General features: G+C 37.8%; 1 protein-coding gene across 10 annotated transcripts in view; it reads left to right on the forward strand.

Annotated features, from left to right (window-relative positions):
* MYO3B (myosin IIIB) overlaps positions 1-20,531 on the forward strand; it is a 209,054-nt gene that overhangs the window by 53,095 nt on the left and 135,428 nt on the right. For 9 of the 10 annotated variants that reach the window (XR_010072054.1, XM_063341942.1, XM_063341945.1 and 6 more), the window contains one exon: positions 20,406-20,471. The exons of the other annotated variant lie outside the window; for it this stretch is intronic. Coding sequence is in view for 8 of the 9 variants with exons in the window: in XM_063341942.1 (XP_063198012.1) it covers positions 20,406-20,471 (66 nt within the window). In the remaining variant the exon portion in view is untranslated. The remainder of the gene's footprint in view (positions 1-20,405; positions 20,472-20,531) is intronic. 10 annotated transcript variants of the gene reach the window in all.

A 20,531-nucleotide genomic window follows, 5' to 3' on the forward strand; every position in this document is an offset into this window, starting at 1 on the left:
CATTCCCCTCCTTGTAAGACATTAACAGAAAACATCATATCTCACAATAAAACATTCCAGTTGCCATGAACATTTTCTGTCCCATCCTAGGTATATATGTCATTGGACAACTGTTGAAATTAGGATTTTGCCAGTCATACCTCTCTTTACAGGCTCGTATTTATGTAGAAATGGCAGAACTCCTAGTGATAGCCCTGTAAGCTGTCAAGTAAAATTGGACTGTAAGGCAGAAGTTCATAATATGGAAAGTACTGATGTCACTAAGGTGTTTGATTTTTGCATTCTCCATTAGTGCTCTGAAGTTCCTAGCTCTGTATTTTTGTAACTGTTTTTATTTTCTAGTTTTTCCATCTATGTCCTTTCAGCATTCCTGGAAAATCTTTTGTCTCTGATCAGCATTTTGTCTGAAGATAGTTTTTAACAGGACAGTGTACATAATAAGGCCTCAATCATGTCTCGCTGTCTCTTTGTCTCCTCCGTCTCCTCAACATGAGCAGCAACTGTCTTGTCTGATTGCTGTGCCTTTTGAAATGAAGATCACGACTTACCCGTTTTTATTTGCGGTTCTCTTCCCATATCTTGTTCAGCGTAAGGACTTTAGTACGAAAATTCTAGTGAAAGGGCACATAAATGCTTCTGTTAGATAAATAATATTAGTTGAAAGACTGCAAACAGATGTGTTACTCCCTGTCCTCCATTTTTAGTGTGTTTTAAACTGTAACTTCGAATCTCCTGCAGTGTGAAGTGGGTTACATACGTGCACTGGTGATCTGACATTGTTGATCCTTGTCCTGAGTCAGACACACTTACACATCTAGAATCCTGTCTTGCCGCTACCAGAAACCTCTGTTTGAACAGAACAGTTAAAAGGTTTCCTTTCATTGGGTTGAGCAACATAAAATGTGACTAGAGATTGAATTTGTCTCAACAAAATAGCTGATTTCCAGGGGGCAAGTGAACCCTCAGAATTCACTGAGTGTCTCAAGCCGGGCATGAAGAATATGTGGTCCTACTGTGCTGCACCCCCCTGAAAACTTGACCAGTGTTTCGCAGCAGGAGGTGCTGGATGCTGAGCACTTTTGAAAACACTGTGTTTTTTAAGGTGCATAACTATTAACTTCGTACTTTTGATAATATGGCCTGAGCTGTGGGCCAAATGCTTAAGCGTCTTCCAGTGGTTAACCATTTTTCTTGTCCTACAGAAAATGTAGTGTTTGCAGTAAATATTTGATAGCAAAAGTGAAGAAGAAAATGCCGGTTAAATTTTAAGTCAGATGTTTCATTAGACACTAGCCTTCCCGACCTTGTTTCTGAATGTATTACGAAGATTCGGAAGAGACGGGGATACAAGTTCATGGACTAATGCAAATTTTAAAAACCTTTTTCATTCATGAGTATTTTATTGTATGAATGTGTAGGGATACATGTTCATGGAGTCATGCAAATTTTAAAAACATCTTTCATTCATGAACATTTTATTATGCGTATGTGCAGTGTCTTGGAAACACTTGTGATACTACATGCATGAGACATTCTTAAAACTGCTAATAAGAAGGAAGCATTATCTTAGAACGAATGTTAAAGTTCTGTTTTGCAATGATGAACACATTCTCCTTCATGAAAATGAATTCTTGGATCTAACTCATAAATCTCCTGAAAAGGGACCTCCAGTGCCTAGAGATAGAGATAAATGATACTGTGAAGACACTGAACCATGAAATGATTCTGTTAACATGTCATCTGTCTAGGATATATTTTCAAATCTCCAACAGAAGGGTCTAAATTATGAAGGGAAGGTGGCTAGCAAAGTTGGTAATTTGGGAGTTGATACTTTTAACCTCTTCCATCTGCTGCCACTACTTAGGTGTGTCTGTTTTGGCAAAAGATTACAAAGTAAAAGATTCTCAAATATCATTACACACAAGCTTTTTAAAGTAAAATAGGTCCATAAATTCTTCAAATGATGTTATCTTGTGAGAAATGTTACATCATATCAGTACTATCCCTTAGGGTAGCAGTGATTTGAAATTTTGAAAAGGAACGGCTATGAAAAGTAGCGTGGCAAAGAGGAGGTAAAGTTGTACATTGTAGTCTGGAAAGGGTGGGTGTATATACCTGCGTAAAGTGAGGATTTCAGATCATGGTGCAAAGATCCTGTGTTTCAGGATCGGTCTCTTTACAATCCTCTTTACAGGGAGGTTGTAAATTAAGAGCAGTTTTCTAGGTTACACTGACAGAAACTGAACCAAATTCTCCTCTCATGTCTGTATCAGTCAAGTGTTGCTCTTCTGAAAGCAGTAGAAGGCACCTGTTTTAAAACTTATTGGTGATAAGAAATTATTTAATTTTCTAACCCACAAAAACTGAGAATTAAATGAAATTTCATCAAAAAATATTGTTTCATTAATTAATGTTAAATAGCCAGGAGTGGGATGGAGTTGAGCTTGTGAGTTTTGATTGAATGGTATAGTTCTTTACCTGTCTCAACAGGTGTTGAGATCTAAAGCTCTTGGGATTGCTTATTAGTTTGAATTTAGTGATGCTTGGGTGCTTCACGAGTTGACCTGGCTCTAGCAGAACCAAACCTGTTGTCTCCACCTCCTACCCCATCACAACTTCAGCTTCCTGGTAGTTTGCAGGTAGGCAGTATAATTATCTTTGTACTTTCTCTGCAAACATACACTTCGTCTTTAATGTTGGTAACAATCTCTGAAGTTGTTCTTTAAGACTACTCGGTTATTGTCGTTTTTAAGGTATGATCATGTCAAGAGAGAAAATACACCTGTTTCACTTTGACAGATAGTGTGACTGTGGGACAGACATATGAGGTAGAGAAGCCAAAATATTAGTACCTTCGCTTTGCTTTGTTGTATACAGCGTGGAGCATCTAGTGTACTACAGGTAGTTTCATCCATCTGAAAAGGGGATTGGGGATCCATCTGAATTGGGGAACATTATTTTTTTGGAGGTAACGGTTAAATATTAGCACTATGTAACATAGCCTTTCATATTGCAGCTGGCTTTACCAACTTTTTTGTAATTTTGCCATCTGCATTGGTACTGACATGATACTGATAGATCATGTAGCATACACTTTTACTGCTGTTGCTTGGAACAGTAAAGAAATGCAAATATGTGTTGTGGGACAGTAAAGCTTCGAGTTGATTTGTTTTGTGAAACAAAAGCCAAAAGAATTAATAGAATTGTGGTTACTTAAAATGAAGTGTTTAAAGTAATTAAAAGAACATGCTTAATGTAGTCTTATGATAAATAATTTGACAGCAAGTATACAAGTTTCAGAGCACAGTATTGTTTATTTCTTAATAGGAATGTGAAATGCAGTCACAGTAATGTGACTAAACTACCTCAAAGGATCAGATTCTGCCTATGGTTATAGGTAGGGCATCATGATATCCATAAAAGCTATGTATACTTGTCTGAGGAATAATTTGACTTTCACATGTTATTTTATTGTGTGATACATTGCACTTTCATTACTTTGTGATTGTATTTTTATAGAAAATCCCAAATACTAAAAATGTAAGGTGACACATTACATCTAAGAGTACTGTGGAAATATCTAATGAGCAGAAGTACAAGGTCCTCAGGATCCTCCTTGGTTGGTATATGAATAGCAAAGCAATTCAAGGATATAGTCTGTCTGTAGGTGGAAAAGAATACAGATCTGTGACTCAGGATTGGGAAGACCACTACTAGCTCTTCAGCAGGTTAAATACACCTCATATAATCTTGAACAAGTCAAATATGACTGGATTTTTCAAAATTACTTAGGTCCCTAAATATGTTGTTAGTTAGCTACTGTAGTTTTCCAATAAGCACTTCAGTGTTTCATTTCTGTTAAGATTCTTTTAATCTCTGTTCTGTGTTTGATTTTTGCGAAGAGTTCAGGATCACTGATTTCACGGAAAGTGAACCATTGATGTGTTTTTGTAAGTGTGTATGCTTGGCTCTGTGTTATTCCACAGAATCACAGAGTGGCTGAGGTTGGAAGGGACCTCTGAAGGTCATCTCGTCCAACCCTCCTACTCAACCTGGGTCACCTGTAGCAGGCTGCCCAGGTCCATGTCCATAAAGCTTTTGAGTATCTCCAAGGATGGAGACTCCACAACCTCCCTGGGCAAGCTGTGCCAGTGCTCGGTCACCCTCACAGTGAAAAAGTGTTTCCTGATGTTCAGGCAGAACCTGCTGTGTTTCTGTGTGTGCCTGTCACCTGTCACCTCTTGCCCTGTCACTGGGCACCACTGAAAAGAGCCTGGCTCAGTCTTCTTTATACTCTCCCTTCGTATATTTATATATATTGATAAGGGCACATTGCTGGCTCAGGTTCCACTTGGTGTCCACCAAGACCCCCAGGTCCTTCTGTGCAAATCTGCTTTCCAGCTGGTCAGCCCCCAGCATATACTGGTGCAGGACTTTGCAGTTTCCTTCACTGAACTTCATGAGGTTCCTCTAGGCCCATTTCTCCAGCCTGTTGAGGTTCCTTCCCTCTGGATGGCAGCACAACCCTTTGCTGTATCAGCCGCTCCTCCCAGGGTGGAACATGAACAAACTTACTGAGGGTGCACCCTGCTACATCATCCAGATCATTAATGACGGTGTTGAATGCATTCAACAATATCGGACTCGGTATTGACCCGTGGGGTACACCGCTGGTGATGGATGAATGTCCTGGCATTTGTTTGTGTAATCTGGCAAAGTGTGTATTAATTCCATGGGGAAAAGAGTTTTGTGCTGTGAGGACAAGGCATTTTAATGTTGTTACTATCATATTGTCTCATGGTTTGCAACAGTGCCAAAACACGCTGGGGTGGGGACTCTGCCCTTCTAAAATTTATTCATTACTAATTGATTTCCAACAGGCATATGAACTGGTAAAAGTCAAATGCATCCTGGGGTTTGAATATCAGACTCGAATAGATTTGTGTCAGAGTTGAACTGAGTAACAAGTGACTGGTAGTGGTGCTACCTTCATTACCCCATCTGTGTCTAAAAAGCAGAACGCGCTGTTTGTGTCTAAGACCATAGGAAATACATATGGATAACTAGTCTTTTAAGTCTGTACATCTAAAAATTGAAGCGTATGCGGTTAGCAGCCATATCGTAGCAAAATAGGGTCTGTTCCCCATTCATTACCTTATGACATTTTAATATATTTGAGAAAGTAGTAAAATATTATAAACATTTTTATATACTACATAAGACAGTAAAGAATCAGCCCTAAAATTAATTTGCCTTGGTGCAATTTCCCTCCTCTCTTTCCTTAGCTATTCAGTTATCACATAATTTATATACAACTACATAACTGTTTCTCATTGATTTTGCCTTTCTATTCCTTTTCATAAGTCCTGTGCAGGTAGAACTTGATTTTGCAGATGCATTCTTTGTTCAGATGTATTCATAGCCTAATTTCAGCAAGTAATTCATGCTGTGTGGCTTGTTGTTGGGTAGTCTCTTGTAAGCATTTACTATTTCAGCTGTTAGGGAAGACTCTGCCTGCGTAGTATATTGCTGGTTTTTGATTCGTTAAGAGTCTCTCCTCCAAGTGGCTTTCTCATGGATACATGCATACATACTGTTTTATATGTACATTCTTCAGTGCTTATTTAAAACAGACTGTTTCAGCAAGCATTCCGGCTAGTGTATTTGTTTTTCCCACTTATGGGAATTACACACAGAAGAGCTAAAATGGAGGCAGCTGAAATGAATTCATTGAGAAACTCAAGTGAATAATCATGAAACTAAACATGCTCAGCTCTTAGCCATTTTCTGAACAAACAAAAAAGAATCACCTCTGATATTCTGTTTTATGCTCTGTGCTGCACTCTAACCCTCTCTGAACTCTAGGTAGAAGCTGAGATACCCAACAGATGTTTTTAGTGACTCCATATGGAGTTCATTTCATGCATTAAATGCACATAAACTGTTTTAGTCAACCAGTTTCTAAAGTAAATTATTACTTTTCAAAATCCATTGCATAAGTAATAACAGACTGCTAAGATACAGTAAGTGCCGTTTTGTTTTGCTCTAGTGGAAAATTTCATGCTGACAAGGTCAAGCCCTGCAGTCTGAGAGCAGTCAAGTGATGAAGGGCACCTCCGGCAGGAGGAGAGGTGTTAGATGGACATCTACTAACCGTTGTCCCCTTCAGAAGCGAGGATTAGAAATGTGGCTTTGTTAGATCTAGGGGACAGAGGTGAGCTACAAAGTCTTGCTTTTATTGCTTTATTATTGTAGACTAAAAATACATTGGTTTTACTGTGTTTTCAAAACTGCTCCCTGTTTCTTGTTAATTCATACAGAAGTACAGTAGTTAACAGCATTATCTGTAGTGGTCCTGAGGCACTAATACTGTGACGGTAGCATAGTCGTCCTTACATATACTAGTTACTGATTTTTAAGGAGATTCATGCTACAGTGCACAGTAAACTGGAGGTTGCAGTGGAGAAGATGTAGCATGGCTGAATTTTTGTAGTGCAGCAAAATACTTGTGCTTTGCATTTAAAATGAGATTGAAGACGGTGGGAGAATCAGTCAGTTATAAATAGTTAACAGCCAATTTTCCACCATTCAGCCAAAAGAACAGCTTTCTTCCAGGTAGATAATTCATATGTAATATTGCTTCGCAGTAAGACATTTACTGTTCAGATATTTTTATATGATTGATTAATATACTTTGTTATGGGAATAGATTCTTAGGATAAAAATAATTGAGATAATCTAGGAGTCAAATTGCTCAGTAAAGAACTAGGTAGCTACATTTTCAACATATAAATCTACATCATTACCAGAGGTTGCTGAGAGGCTGCTGATGCCTTATTAGATAAGGTTTAGATAGATTACCTGCAGCACTAAACAATTTACTGAGAACAGAAAATGGGCTTCCAATACAGTCTAGAAATGAAACATCACAATTATTTGAGGTACTCTGTAACCTTGGAAACAATTGGGAGCAGTGACATCAGCAACAATTATGTGCAATTTTTGCCTTTAGTTTATCACCAAGGTAACCAGAGCAGGTTTCCCTGCTTGAAATTTTAAGAATGTCTTGGTTCGGCATTAAGTGAGCATGCATGAAGCAGACTATTTAGGGTCTATTAAAATTGCATTCTGCTTCCTTTTTAAAATAGTCCATCAGGATTTAAATTGTGTGAACCCATGGGTTTAGGTGTTGTGGTTTTTTTCCTTTTTCTTTTTCCTTTCTCTCTCTGGAACGGCTTTTCTTTTTTTCTTCATTTGCAGGCAAATGAAACCTTAGTTACTATGTTAAATTCTCTGAATACTGGAAAGAAGGAAAATTGAATTCCTCATTGAATTCCTTTCGCTGTCCACAAATATCAAGTATTGTGACTGCACGTAGAGGCTGGGAATTGCAATACACGCAATGGAACTTGCCCGCAGTTAAGGACACATGATGTTCCCACATGTAACTTCCTTGAGGGAAACTTTGCGTTAAAGTCTAGGTTCACAAGAGACTTGCAGTCAGTGTTGCCTGAGGAGTACACCGCATGAGTGATGCCCTTAGACTTCCTGGCTATGAAACATCTTTAGTCAGCCTACCTCACCTTGTGATTGTGCCCGTCAAGAGTGGCCTAGCATGATATCCATCTTCAGACTTAATCCGGAGAGCTGTTTTTTTAATTTTTTTTTTCTGCAGTGGGTCTTGAGGAAGGTACTGTTTGAATTAAAGCCTTGTTGCGTAGTGGAAAAACCAGTAGTTATGTGGGTTGGAGCCATGATGCTGACAGGGTGGATGTTCACAGTCTCTCATCCATGTGCGTCTCAATTTTAGAGAGAGGTATTTTACTATGAAATAGCAATAATCTTTATCCATCATTCGTTTACCATGGAGGTAAAAGGGTGGGGGGAAGGGTGTGCAAAAAAGTTGCTTTTTTGTTTAAGTCTGGAACTCTATCTCAGGTTAAAGCCACATCAGCTGGCATCTTAGAAATGCCTGTATAAATTTGCATTCCTAAAACTTGCGTATGCTACCTGTGATGTCTACTTTGTCAAACACTCTGGGGTTTTTTGCATATGTCTTTACCCGTAGGTTGCTGCACACGCAACATGCGCACTCATGTTCTGTTGAGTTATTGCACACTCAGCCTGTGATTTTGCAGGTCAATGGATGCGCAGGCAACTTGCCATACTTGTGCCTTATAGATACAAGTTAGAACTTGATGTTTGAAGGAAAATAATAAAACTCTGTTCTTGTTTGGAGTGCAGTCCTAAAGAAGTGAAACTGCATTTCAAGCCATTAGTCCTGTGGGTTTCCAAAACGTATTTTATAGCCTATGGTTTATGTCAAGAGTTCAGTAGCCCATGTCACTTACAATGAATTGAGCCAAGTAAATGAAATTAGATTTTTGCATGAAAAGAGATAATCCCTTCACATAGTTGGGTATTGCAGAGAGAATAATGCACGTCATACATTTCATGGTACCAGAGACTTTCATGGCATATAATTGAAAAACAGATGCCTTTCTCAGAAATAGAATATTGATGTTCATATTGGTAAAGGAATTAATTCACTGGCTGATAGAAGCAGAAGAAAAAGAAAGATGAACTTTTTAGATACTAGTCACAATCTAGCAAGATTGTAATTATCCTTAGGATTGTAAAGAATGTGCATTGGTTATTTTATCTCTATAAAAAGTCACCAAATGTCCATGCGCTTTGCCTTCTGAAGTAATTTCCAGAAATATGCAATAACAAGTAATCACACTATTTGCAAACATATTTGGAGAAAAGGAGCTGTGCTTTGAATGGTATTGATTTGCTTGTTATAGTTATCAGTTTGATTAATGTTAAAATTCTGTGCAGTATATTTCATCATTACTCATGATTAATGCAGTAATAATGCACTATGCATATCTACACATTTACTATTAGCAATTAGTGTCTTATATTCTTTCCTATCACAGGTGTAATCATAAGTTAAAACTCATAAAAATTTTAAAGAAATATTTATTGGAGTAGACATTGGTTATAAATCTTTATAGCTACAGTATTCAGGGATTTAATAATGATTTCAGTGGGTTTATTTTATGATAATGAAAGGCCATTGAGATTGCAGTTTTGTTGCATCTTCTCTCCAGAGTTCTGCCAGAAGATGCAAGTTTTCATTCACCACCTTGTGAGGCTTCCTGAGGCCAAGGAAACTCGCAGGCAATACATAAAATACTGCTTTCTGTGCAGGGAGAGCACATTTTACATATGAACAAACTGAAACGTAGTCAGATTAAATGACTGTGTGATGCTAGGTTCACAAAGGTGACAGTAGTGTTCTTGGAAGAAATAGCAGGCTGGAATGGAGAAAGGAAGAAGAGGAGGAAGAAAGTGGTAAATAATGACGAAGGCATGGTGAATGGGTCTGTAAGTCAGTTCCATGATAGCATCAGTATTTATATGGAGCTAAATGGGATCTTGGGCATCTAGGGATACAAAGCAAAGGCCGTGTTCAGAGGGTGGGTTTCAAAGTGCTGACTTTGATGATAACTTAAGAATCCTTGTTGAAAATTGACTGCAAATGAATTTGCAGTGTGAAGACGAGATGATGAGATCCAATCACTGAAAGCTGTATTTAGAAAAAAATTAAAAGGTACATCTATGGTAACACGAGGGGCAACTCTTGTGCTTTTGGAAAGGGAGTGCTTAGGGGTTTTTTTTGTGCAAACCTTGCTTCAGTAGTTCGGGGGGGGGCAGGGGAAAGGAACATTTCTACTCTTGAGAGAATTGGTATCTGTGCTTTGGCACCCAGCACCACAGTCTCTGAGAACAATAGGAAAAAAAAATATTAGTAACAGCTTTCATCTTTCTACCTGGCTGACTAAAGTGATTTGACTTTATGCAGTTTAGTTTGGATACATTAGCCAAAATTGTAACTTTTAGGTTTCTTTCATTCACTGTATAGATAATATCAGATTCCCTCTTATCAGACTGTTCACATGTTAGAACAAGTGCCGGGTAAGGATGTTCTGAATTACAATAAGATAGCTTTATTGGGCAAGTTGATGATCCATGATCTGTTGCCAGCGTGCAAATGCATCAGACTTTTACAGGCAGCATCTGCTTGAGCTGTCTGGGGAAACAAAAAGAACAGAAAACATCTTATACTGGAACAAAAACAGAGATCTGACTTGATGAAAGTGTAATTTTCTTCTATGTTTAGCCATTCTACGTGTTATTTAAAATTGAGTGCTCATGTCACGTCAACATGTATATAATCACCTCTTAGTTCCTCATAATTAATTAGAGAGGAAATTCATGAAGGAAGAGAGAATTGTGTTCCGTATTATACAGTGTATTTTTGTTAGTGTAAATGTATTTTACTTCTCAGCTGGTTTATTTTAAAGTTTTGGTTATTATTTTTTTGTTTTGATTGTTTATTTATTTATTTCATCGTTTATACAACCTGTTGTGACTTTTTAAAGACCCCACAGATGCAGGTAGTGCCCACCCGACTCAAACACAGAGTAAATGCTCTTTGTGAGAGCTCCCTTTGAGGAAGATTTAACTTCTTGGTCTGTTCAGTTGGGAGGATCTCAGTAGGGCTGTGTCAGAACTCTGCACTCCAGAAAAAGCAGGGAAGACATGTCATGACTGTATAGTTTTATTGTTGTTAGGTGCCAGAAAATGTCAGTCTTTCCAACAGGATACAAATGCATTTTTTCCCAGATTTGTTGAGGAAATAGAGTGCTTGCTTGTTGATACCACCTGACTTTATTTCGAACATACAGAGCTAATGTTTTTGAATGTTTAAAGGTAAAACAGTGCAATGATTCAGATTCTCAGTCAGTTTCTTAATCTTTACTGTAGAAAAAGACAGCTAGAAGATGTTTGTGTATCCTCAACACTTGCTGCCGTTGCATTCTAGACATAATGCCGTGGTTCTGACTGATGCCCACAAAAGATGAAATCCTTTCCCAAAGGCAAAAATTGAATAATCTTCAGGGCACTCAAATTTCACCCAAAATTTTGATTTTTGTTTTAACAACGTGCATTTCTCATAGCTGCTTCTTTGTTCTCATGTATTCCTTCTGTTCATTCCTCCGCCACCAGCTACTTTGCAGTTTTTACCCATTCCTGGATGTGCAGACTATCATATGGTAGTCTGTCTTCGAAACATACCTTTTTTAAAGGTCTGTATTGTATTTCCGTTTCCTAGTTTATATATCCTTGTTATTTTTTTGTTTCATCTCCCCATGCGAAATGTCATTGCTCTCTTACCCACACAGAATGATTTGTGTCAGCTCTTTTCTTTCTTCCATGTTTCATTGCTATCCTATTTTAAATATTTCAGTTATTTGTCTGCTAACCTTCTTGCTTTCTCACTTCTGTTCTCTTTCTTCCTCTGTGTTTAGTGAATGGTGCTTGTGGGGTTGGCTTTGGGGTTTTTTTTGAGAGAATACCCTATTTTTGCCTTTGGGGATTTTGGTTTGTTTGTCTTCATCTTCCTTTTTGTCTCTCATTTTTACTTTTTGCACTTCTCATTGTGTTACTTCTTTGATATTTTTCCCAATCTTGGCATTGTCTTGTCTTTCCTTTTGCCAAGATGTTGCCTTCTACATTTGGAACACTCCCTCGTCCTATGTCTGACATTTACCATTGCTCCTTTCAACTCTTCTTTTTCTCTGGATGTGTTAACTTATCCAGGAGATGCTTCTTTGCAAAGCTTACTCTAGAATATTCAACATGAATCTTGCATTAAAAAAACAATCATCCCTGTAGATTTTCACATGTTCCATGATGCTTAAATATTTCAGCTTTGTAGTTGTTTTTCTCTCATTGCATCACTACTTTGTTACACATTACTTGCACCATTTGTGTTTCTTGCCTTAAATTTGTTTTATCTACCTTCATCCCTTTTTAGATGCTCTAGTTTATGAGAGTCAATATTTTTCCCAGGGTATTTTCCACAGCCTGCCCAGTTGTTTCAAGAGATACACGAGTTTTAAGTTAACGTCTTACAGGCTTATTGGGATACGGTCTTATTGTTATTACTGTCATTTAGTTCTGTATAAGAGAGGTTTTACTTGAATTGCTGTCACGGGACTTTTTTATTATGAATAAATTCTTCATGTTTATCATACTGTTTTTTAGTCTTCACTCCAATTATAGTCTACAGAGATTCCTAAGTCATACTTTTTTTTTTTGTGAAAGCAGACAAAAATTCAAGTGTTTTAAAATAAAGCTTATTGGATGGAATAGGAAAGGGAACAAAGAAATTCCACATACAGTCTTCATGCTCAGAAGGCATATTACCTTAAATGATAATTCCTTTTTAAAAAAAAAAAATATGCTCTTGCACATCTTGTACATTTCTTTACACTTCAGCATTTATTCAGTCTATTACTGCAGGATTTTTATAATGATCCTCCTAATGGTCCATTGGAAATATGCCACCATTAACTAATGTATTCCCTCTATGAGTATTCATTTCTGAACCAGACTGGTAGGGCTATCAGAATAATATCAGTTCTTACAATGCCAGACTAAACTGAAAACTGTAAGGTTTGAGTCATAAAGTACAAATAAGGAGTAATCCCTGTTTCCTTTGAAAATACGGAATTTAAGTACGTGCTTTTGACAAGTCTAATGATTGAATTCCATGTTCAGTACAAGCCATATCGAGCATATGGTAATAAACTTCTTTTATGGGTTACTGTCAGATTTATTTGTATTTCTGTAGAGCCTTAACTAAGAAGAGGCTCCCCTTCATGAAAAGGAAGGATAGGAAAGTGTCTTCCTCTTTGAAAATAAGAGCTAAATTAGACAAAGAAATGAAGGTAAAGAGGAGGCACAAGTGCCAAAACTGCTTCTGTGGTTCTGTGAAGCAAGTCCCCCTTTTCATGGGAGTAATGTAAGGAAAACATTTTACTCCTGATGGAAAGAAGGGCCCCAAAAAGCATGTCTCAGCCAGTTGGAAAATCACAGGTATGCTGTGTTACCTTGTGTGTCCAGAACAACGTGAAGCCTTTTGGCCAACTGACCATGGTGTGACAGGGCCTTTGCTGCTGCGTGGGTCCTGGGCAGAGGCAGGTCTCAGCAGGAGCACAGAACTGTGGGACCAGGTTCTGTGTCAGACTCCAAATTGTCTGGGTCTTCCCTTGACGATCTTCCTCCCCTTTCTTAAAAGAAACAGCTTGTGGCATCCCTCTGAGTCTTCCTCTTGCTGAGGCAGGTGGCCTCCTCGGACCTCTTAAACCGGCTGATGTACAGTGGGAGTTTGAAAGGTGTACAATTCAGGACTTGCCCCTATGAAGTTATCTGTGGGGTTTTCCTGTTCAGATTTTAACAGATATTTTTCTTTCCCATACAGCTCTACAAATATGCAAAGTAATTGCAGTATTTTAATATTCCAGCTACAGAAGTGTAATGTCTAGACAACACCATATGTATTTCAGTCAGGCACAGAAGTATTACCGTGCCATTTTTATTTCTTTGGCAACTGACATTCTCCTGCTTTGCAAATTCACAGAGCAATGGTTTTAATAGAAAAGCAAAATATTACATTGCAGTAAAGATGTGAACGGGCTATAAATAAAATCTCTACTATTATTTCCTCTGTTTCAATTGCTGTTAATTTGCTAGTGTCTCTTTAGCTCTTTGAAACTTTTGTGTATAAATGAGATGACAAAGCATTATTATAATTCAGTTATGCTAAATATTTGTTTTGAAACTTGACCACTGGAATGCGAAGCTGTCTCTTTTCACCTGCATCCAGAAATATTTCGGAAATAAAATACTTGTTTCTGTCTCAGTGAAGCCAGAAACTGAAACTGGAAACTGAAGAGTAAATGACAGAAATAAATGATGCCTTGTCAAGTTCTGAAAAAGGCTAATGAAACCTTGCAGCTGCCAAATCTGACTGAAACCAGTGGCCTGTGAATTGCAGTGTTCAAGGGAAAAAGTCAAAGATAATCCAGATGTTCCCAAGCAGAACACTTTGCAATACTTTTTCATCCATTTTCTTTCTGAGCTAAAGAATTATATAATTGAGATTTGTTTTAGTACATTTTCTGAAGGTTATTATTTGACCTTCAAAAAAATTTAGCGTGCTTAGCACGTTATTTCTGTCCATACTCATTACTTTAAAGGTGACTTTTAATTTATCAGATATATACCATTTTGAAAAACAGGATTGTTCAAGTGAAGGAGGTTTCTTAGAAGGTTTCTTTTGACAGCCTCTTTATGTTCTTCCTGAAGCGCTTTTCCTTTGGCAATGCATAAAGTGAATCTTGAAAATCCAAGGGAGATTTGTGCGTAATTCTGGAACTGACTGTCTTTTGCCATTTATTTTTGCTCATTATTATGCTGGCTGATGAAATATTCTAAGCTGGAGACTTGTGAATAAATCTTGATTTAAGTGTGTTTTAAAGAAGTAGATCATATTTTGTTAATTTGTGGATTTATTTTGCAGCTGAGCCCATATCTCATTGTTTATCTGCTAAGTCACCTATGTAGTGGCAGCAAAATAAATAAATAGTCATGTAAAATCACAAGCAAAAGGGGACAAATGTGTATTTATGTGTTACAAGACATACAGCCATCATTCTCTTCTGAGAAAGTGAAAACAGACATCCAATGTGTATTTTGCTATATCAGGACCCTGCATTGTGAAAAAAGCTGAAGAACTGGATTGGTACCCTCTACCCTTTCAAGCAATTAGGACCCTACAGTCTCCCAGTTATATTTGTCTGTTTAACTTTCAAATCAATCTAAATTTGTCATATGCTGTTGGATTCAGTCCAGGCTTCTGTAACTGTGTACAGCCTATGGAAAATAAAGAGCATCCATTCCAGTAAAGAGGGAAATATCAGCTAACTCTGTAATTAAAAGACAGTAAAATACTTAAGCAAGAAGAGTATTTTTGTTTTGGCAATGAGGTGGTAATGTCTTGTGTTCTGCTTCCTCTTAACTGATTCTTTTCCCTCGGTAGGTTTTGATCTTGGTTTAAAGCAGCACATCTGTGTTAGAATTAAAGCACTTACACGTTATTTGAATAGATACATGCTTTTGATATTCTAGAAGGTAAGAAATTAAAGTCATATGCTAAGAGTTTTGAACTGAATATTTACACAAGAAAAATAGCCCTTTCAGAGAAGAGGAAGGGGGAGTAGAAAAGGAGAAACTAGAAGTGAATCAGTTGCTGCTGAGAAGGCATCTGGAGAGTGAATTTGGCAGGTGCCCTTCCCTTTCACAGAATAAGGGCAATTTTGCTGGTGCCCCCTAATTGTATAGTGAGAGTACTATGATCTGGCATTAGTCTGTTTCCTTGCTTGAGAAAGGTTTATGGAACTGTGCTGAGCCCTAAGAAGCTGAAGATGATGTGATGAGCTACTGCCGTTTCCAGCTGTTTCACGTGGTGTGATTTGGTTCGTACTGTCTCAACATCAGGTTCATGCCTTGGAAGCTGGCTAGGTGTGGGAATGCCTTGCTTATATGTCTGGTGAAGAGGACTTGAGGGACATTGGTGTTCCCGGTATGGTCAAGACTTTCACAGTTCTGGGCGTTTTGGGGAAAGGATGTTCAATTGCCTTTGGAGCCCCGTAGATCAATTCAATGGGGAGACAATTGCTTTAGACCTGGAGCCATTTTGCCCAGATACCATGCTTCTGTCATTGCTTCCAATTTTCTTGTAGATCCTGTATTCTTTCTGGTCTCTTGAGGCAATGTGCTACTGTGGTTCCCAACCATGGAGGCTTCATGCAGCAGCATTCAGATTGATGACAGCTTTCCTCTGACCTAAAAGGCAACTTCAGAGGCCTGCCTCCATATACAGGGAGGATTTGGTGCTGATTCACCACTCCTACAGGCACCTAAACTCTACAGTTTCTATCTTAACCTTGCAGAGCTGAATACGGTACCCTGCTTCCTGCTGAGTGGACTTTAGTGCAATATATTACTGGAAGTCAGTCAAACTTGAGTGGCCTTTAGTAGGAGACAGATGAATGGGAGAGTGTTAAGAATCTGTATTTTTCATTCAGAGCAATGGAAGCCTCTTATTGATTTGAATGGGCCACAAACCAGGTGCGTTAGGAAATCCTCCGAACCCTGTTGAGAATTGCCTGGTTATTTTTGGAGGATTATCCAAAGTGGGGATGCTTTGGAGCTGTGGGACTTTAAACTAGTATGAGTATTTAACAGGTATTAATTGATGTCAATTATTCATGTATTTTAATAGAAATGTTTTATGTAACGTTTTGTAGGGAAATCTCATTATTGTGCATGGTTGGCTTTCTGCTTTTTCCATGGCTGTTTCACGTAGGTTTTTTGAAATATGTATGAATGGTTTAATTTAGTGTAAAAACTGTCTATTTATAAACCCAGACGACTGCTAACAGAACTATTGTCTCTTCAGTCTGTTTGAAAAATAATTCACATGTGTGTATGGGGCTGTGATTGCCAGGGCCTGTTCATAGTGACAGGTGTTGGATGTTCATCTGCTAATTTCTCATTAGAAACAATGTGGTAGGCTGATGGTGCAATTTGGTCATTGGAGGCCCCATCTTGATTTCTGTTCATAAAATGTGTGGCTATGTTTACTGAAATGATTTAAAAAGTAGTAGATGCATTTTCAATTTTTTGAAATTTGTCATAGAAGTGTTTTAAGATGAAAATATTTGTTTTCTCGTTGCCAACAAATATCTATTATCTGTGATCTGTAATTAGGCTCACAGCTCAATGTAAAGGACGAGTGGTGCTCGCTGAGCTGCATCATTGGCCTTATTGTGGTAAAATGACCGATTTTGTTTTACCAGCTGTGACTTTGGAAGCAGACTGAATGACAGGGAACACATAAAGCTCGACAGATTAAAATATTTCCAGCACATAATTCTGTGTGTGTATCATCCAGGATCCAGCAGCAGTTCTTGCTTGATAAGCTTGCTAATGTCTCCATGTTCTAAGGAACATTGTGCTCCTGTATGGGGTGTCTTGTACAGGCTCAATCCTGCAGTCCTCACGGAAGCAAAACTCCCAGTGAAAAACAGCATCAGCGTGACTGTGGAAAGCACTGAATACAAGGGTAGAAAAACTCCTCACAAGAGCGGTGCATCTGCCTAAAGAAATAGAGCATGTAGTTCTGTGACTAATTATGAATTATAGAAAAGGACTAAAGGAAAAAGACACAAAGTTAGGAAATAAATGGTTGATTACTCATCTTGCATCAAAGGAGGACATTTTCAAAAGACAAGCCCAATTATACCCGCTTTTTGCAATGATATTCATATCTACTTCTCACAATTTCCATCACTTACAGTAGAATATAGGATTATATTGTCCTTCAGATTGAAAGGTTGCATGCAGAGCATTCTAATTTTACGTGAAAAGAGCACAATAAGTTATGTCAGCAAGTTAACAAGAGGTAGCTTTTTAGTTTTACTGTGAATGTGTTCTGAGGACTGCAGAAGCAGCCAGATGTTGGTGAAATGCAGCGTTGTTGGCTGATGCAAGTATACAGAAGCCATAGAACTCCATGTGCTGGATTTAATACAGTCTGCAATCATGAACAGCCCTAGTTTGGTCTTTGGGCTGAAGTAGTGAGGCAAGTGTTGCTTCTCTGTGGTTTAGCATCTGATAATGTATGTGAGTTGTTTTACTTTTTCTCTTTAATGTGATATGAATTGCAGATATCTTAATGGATTATTAATTTCGAGTTACCCTTGCATATCTGTCTTTTTGTGTTATCCTACAACTTGAGTTTGAGTCTTTACTGCAGAAATCTACCTCTGGAGGTGCCATGGAAGCAGTGGGTGGTGTTTTCTCATGTCACCATGAAACAGTGGTGTCTTAGGTAAAGCGAAGGTAGGAACCCGACCCTCTTATGCCCCTTTCTGGAAATTCTTTATGGATGTGATGCCAGAAAAGAGTGATCTGATTTTGTATTTTGTAGTTAAGTAGTGTCTTTCTTCATGGGGAACCAGTGTACTTTATAGATGCTAATGAATTAAGGTTCTGGTCGTGTTTATCAGCTCAATTTTATAGATGGGGTAACATGGTATCTTCTGTCAACAAATACAAAAATATCACACTCAAGAAAACATCTGTAGAGTTACGGATTACTTGGTTGTGTTTATTTGGTACATAGCATGCTCAGCCACCTGTAAGAGAGTAGCTATGAGTGAAAGCTTAGTAGCTTAGTAATTCATTGGACAAAACATGTTCTGTGTGGTTAAAAACATGACTTTCTCTATTAATTATTAACCTGCAAATGAGTAAATGTATTTCCTAAATGACATCTGCTCTGCTGGTCTGTTCTTCCGTGATGAAATCCCTCTTGTTTCCATCATAATATCTGCAACTACTGTAAGTACCTCTGTGTCTTTTTTCAAAAAGTTCCTTGTGAGATTATTAACAGAGACTCCAAACCATATGGTTTTTGTGAGCAGCGTTGTTACCACCATGGAAAGACTTTAAGAACAGTGCGAACAGACAGGACAAAACTACGTATTTCATGAATAGTAACTGAGCTTTTGAAAAAGCAAATTACTTTGCAGTGAAATTCAAAATTTCACAGCAAATATTCAGTACAACATTGCTGGTATTATTCTAAAAAGAAGTACACTGTACTTCACAGTACGATAAAAGCTGGTCTAATCAGAATCCAAATTGTCAGATGGAGTCCCATTCCTGCAAAAAGACTAAAAACATATCCTAACCCCAGCTGGCTGTCCCTTAAAGCTGTTTGCAGAGTTCACGTGTGTGGGATGTGTGGACTGATAACCATTTTCATTGTAGAGAAAGAGGCTTTTAAAGTTTGCCTTTCTTTGATAGAGTTGTTTTGTTGGTTTTTTTTTTCTGGGAGTATCTCTAGAAGTACTTTTCTATGTTTTTTTAATGCTTGTAAAAAAGCAGATTCTGTGATGTGCATGAACATATGAGGCTGGTAAATGGAAGAACAACCCTGAAAAGTCATTGTCACTGAAAATAACCGTCACATATTTTTCCTAATGATAAATTTGGTAAGGGATGGACAACTCAAACATTCTGGGTTTCTTCACATCATGAAGGAAATTGTGTTCCCTGAGTCGTCTCTAACAAAAGAGAAAAGTAACAACATATTAATCTCAGAAAACATGTCAGCCTGCAGTGAAATTGGATGGCTGCATTTGTTTTGAATAGATACAGATGAACAAAAATGGTCCATCTATTACAAAGCTACATTGTAAATTTTTTTTAAAACCATTTTGTTTGGATTTTTGAGGGTAATCGTTGAATGGAACTACTCTTTGAATGCATATGCATAAAAGATTCAAGAACCACTAAGGAGATCAACACTAATTTAGATTGTTTGCCTTTTTGTTTTGTGAGATGTTTCCAAGCAGTGTCATGCTGTGGAATGTGACCTGGTATAAACGAGGTGATTCGTGTTACAATCTGAAATATGAGTGACTGTTTCTGTTGTAGAATAAGTCTTACTGTGATTTTTTTTTTTCTGCCAGTTCAGTAATATGTGACCCTTTGCACTGAGCCCTCAACTGCAGCAAAAGACAAATCATTAAGGTTTTATAAAACACAAGTTTAATCTTAAAAAGTTAAATAGACTTCATTACGTATCAAATCTTAAGTTGCAGAAGAAACCTCTGGAAGATAATGCGCTATAATACAATATGTGATTCATGAACACTTCCTGCTATAGGTTGGTCCACTTAAATTTGAGCCACTTAAAATTTGGTCCACTTAATATGACCTATAGGCTTTGCTCTGTGTGTTTATGTAATTTAACTGTAACAGTAGCAATCAGAAAGGAAAGTAATTAAATGCCAACAAACATGGAACGCATGAGAGTTTAAAAGATTATTGTTATGGAAGGCCATCTTACTATGTAGTGTAAAAATACTGTCTGCTAAATGTCACTTTAAAAATAACATCTATTTTTAATAGTTTTAGAATTTACAGTGTCATCCAAACTGAATACAGACTGAAATCGGGACTGAAAATCCTACAGATTGTTGACAGTTTGGTAGTTCTTATGATTAAGATTCATACTTTTAAAAGTTTTGGTCAGAGTCCGTGATCTGGGGTAAAGGGCTTAAGTGGTGTGATGGCTAGGTTAATATTCCAGTTTCAGCTGATCCTTCCTGAGTCAGGCTGAATTGAAAGGGAAGTGTTGGGAGGAAGCACACCGTGAGCTGTACTGACTACCAACTTCAAAGGTATTGACATGAAAGGAGAAGGACATGAAAAGAGGAGAACTGTCGTTGAATAAGCAGCAGCAAGAAAAACCCAACAGGCATCTGAAGGCGACACATAGACAATTTGAACATTACTTTCTTGATCATAATTTTCTCCCTAGTGGAACCAGTATTATCTTTGTTGTCTGCTTGTGACATAATTCCAGTAAGCATTAACATTTAAAACCCCCAAACTTTGTATTTTTTCAGAAATCCTCCTCCTACTTTGCTACATCCTGAAAAATGGTGCAGAGGATTCAACCATTTCATTTCACAGTGAGTTTTATTTTCTTTTAAAAACGGCTTATTCAGCAAGGCCTACGTGTGTCAATCTGA

The sequence above is a fragment of the Chroicocephalus ridibundus genome, chromosome 7 (genome assembly GCF_963924245.1).
Source record: "Chroicocephalus ridibundus chromosome 7, bChrRid1.1, whole genome shotgun sequence".
Classification (NCBI taxonomy): Eukaryota; Metazoa; Chordata; class Aves; order Charadriiformes; family Laridae; genus Chroicocephalus; species Chroicocephalus ridibundus.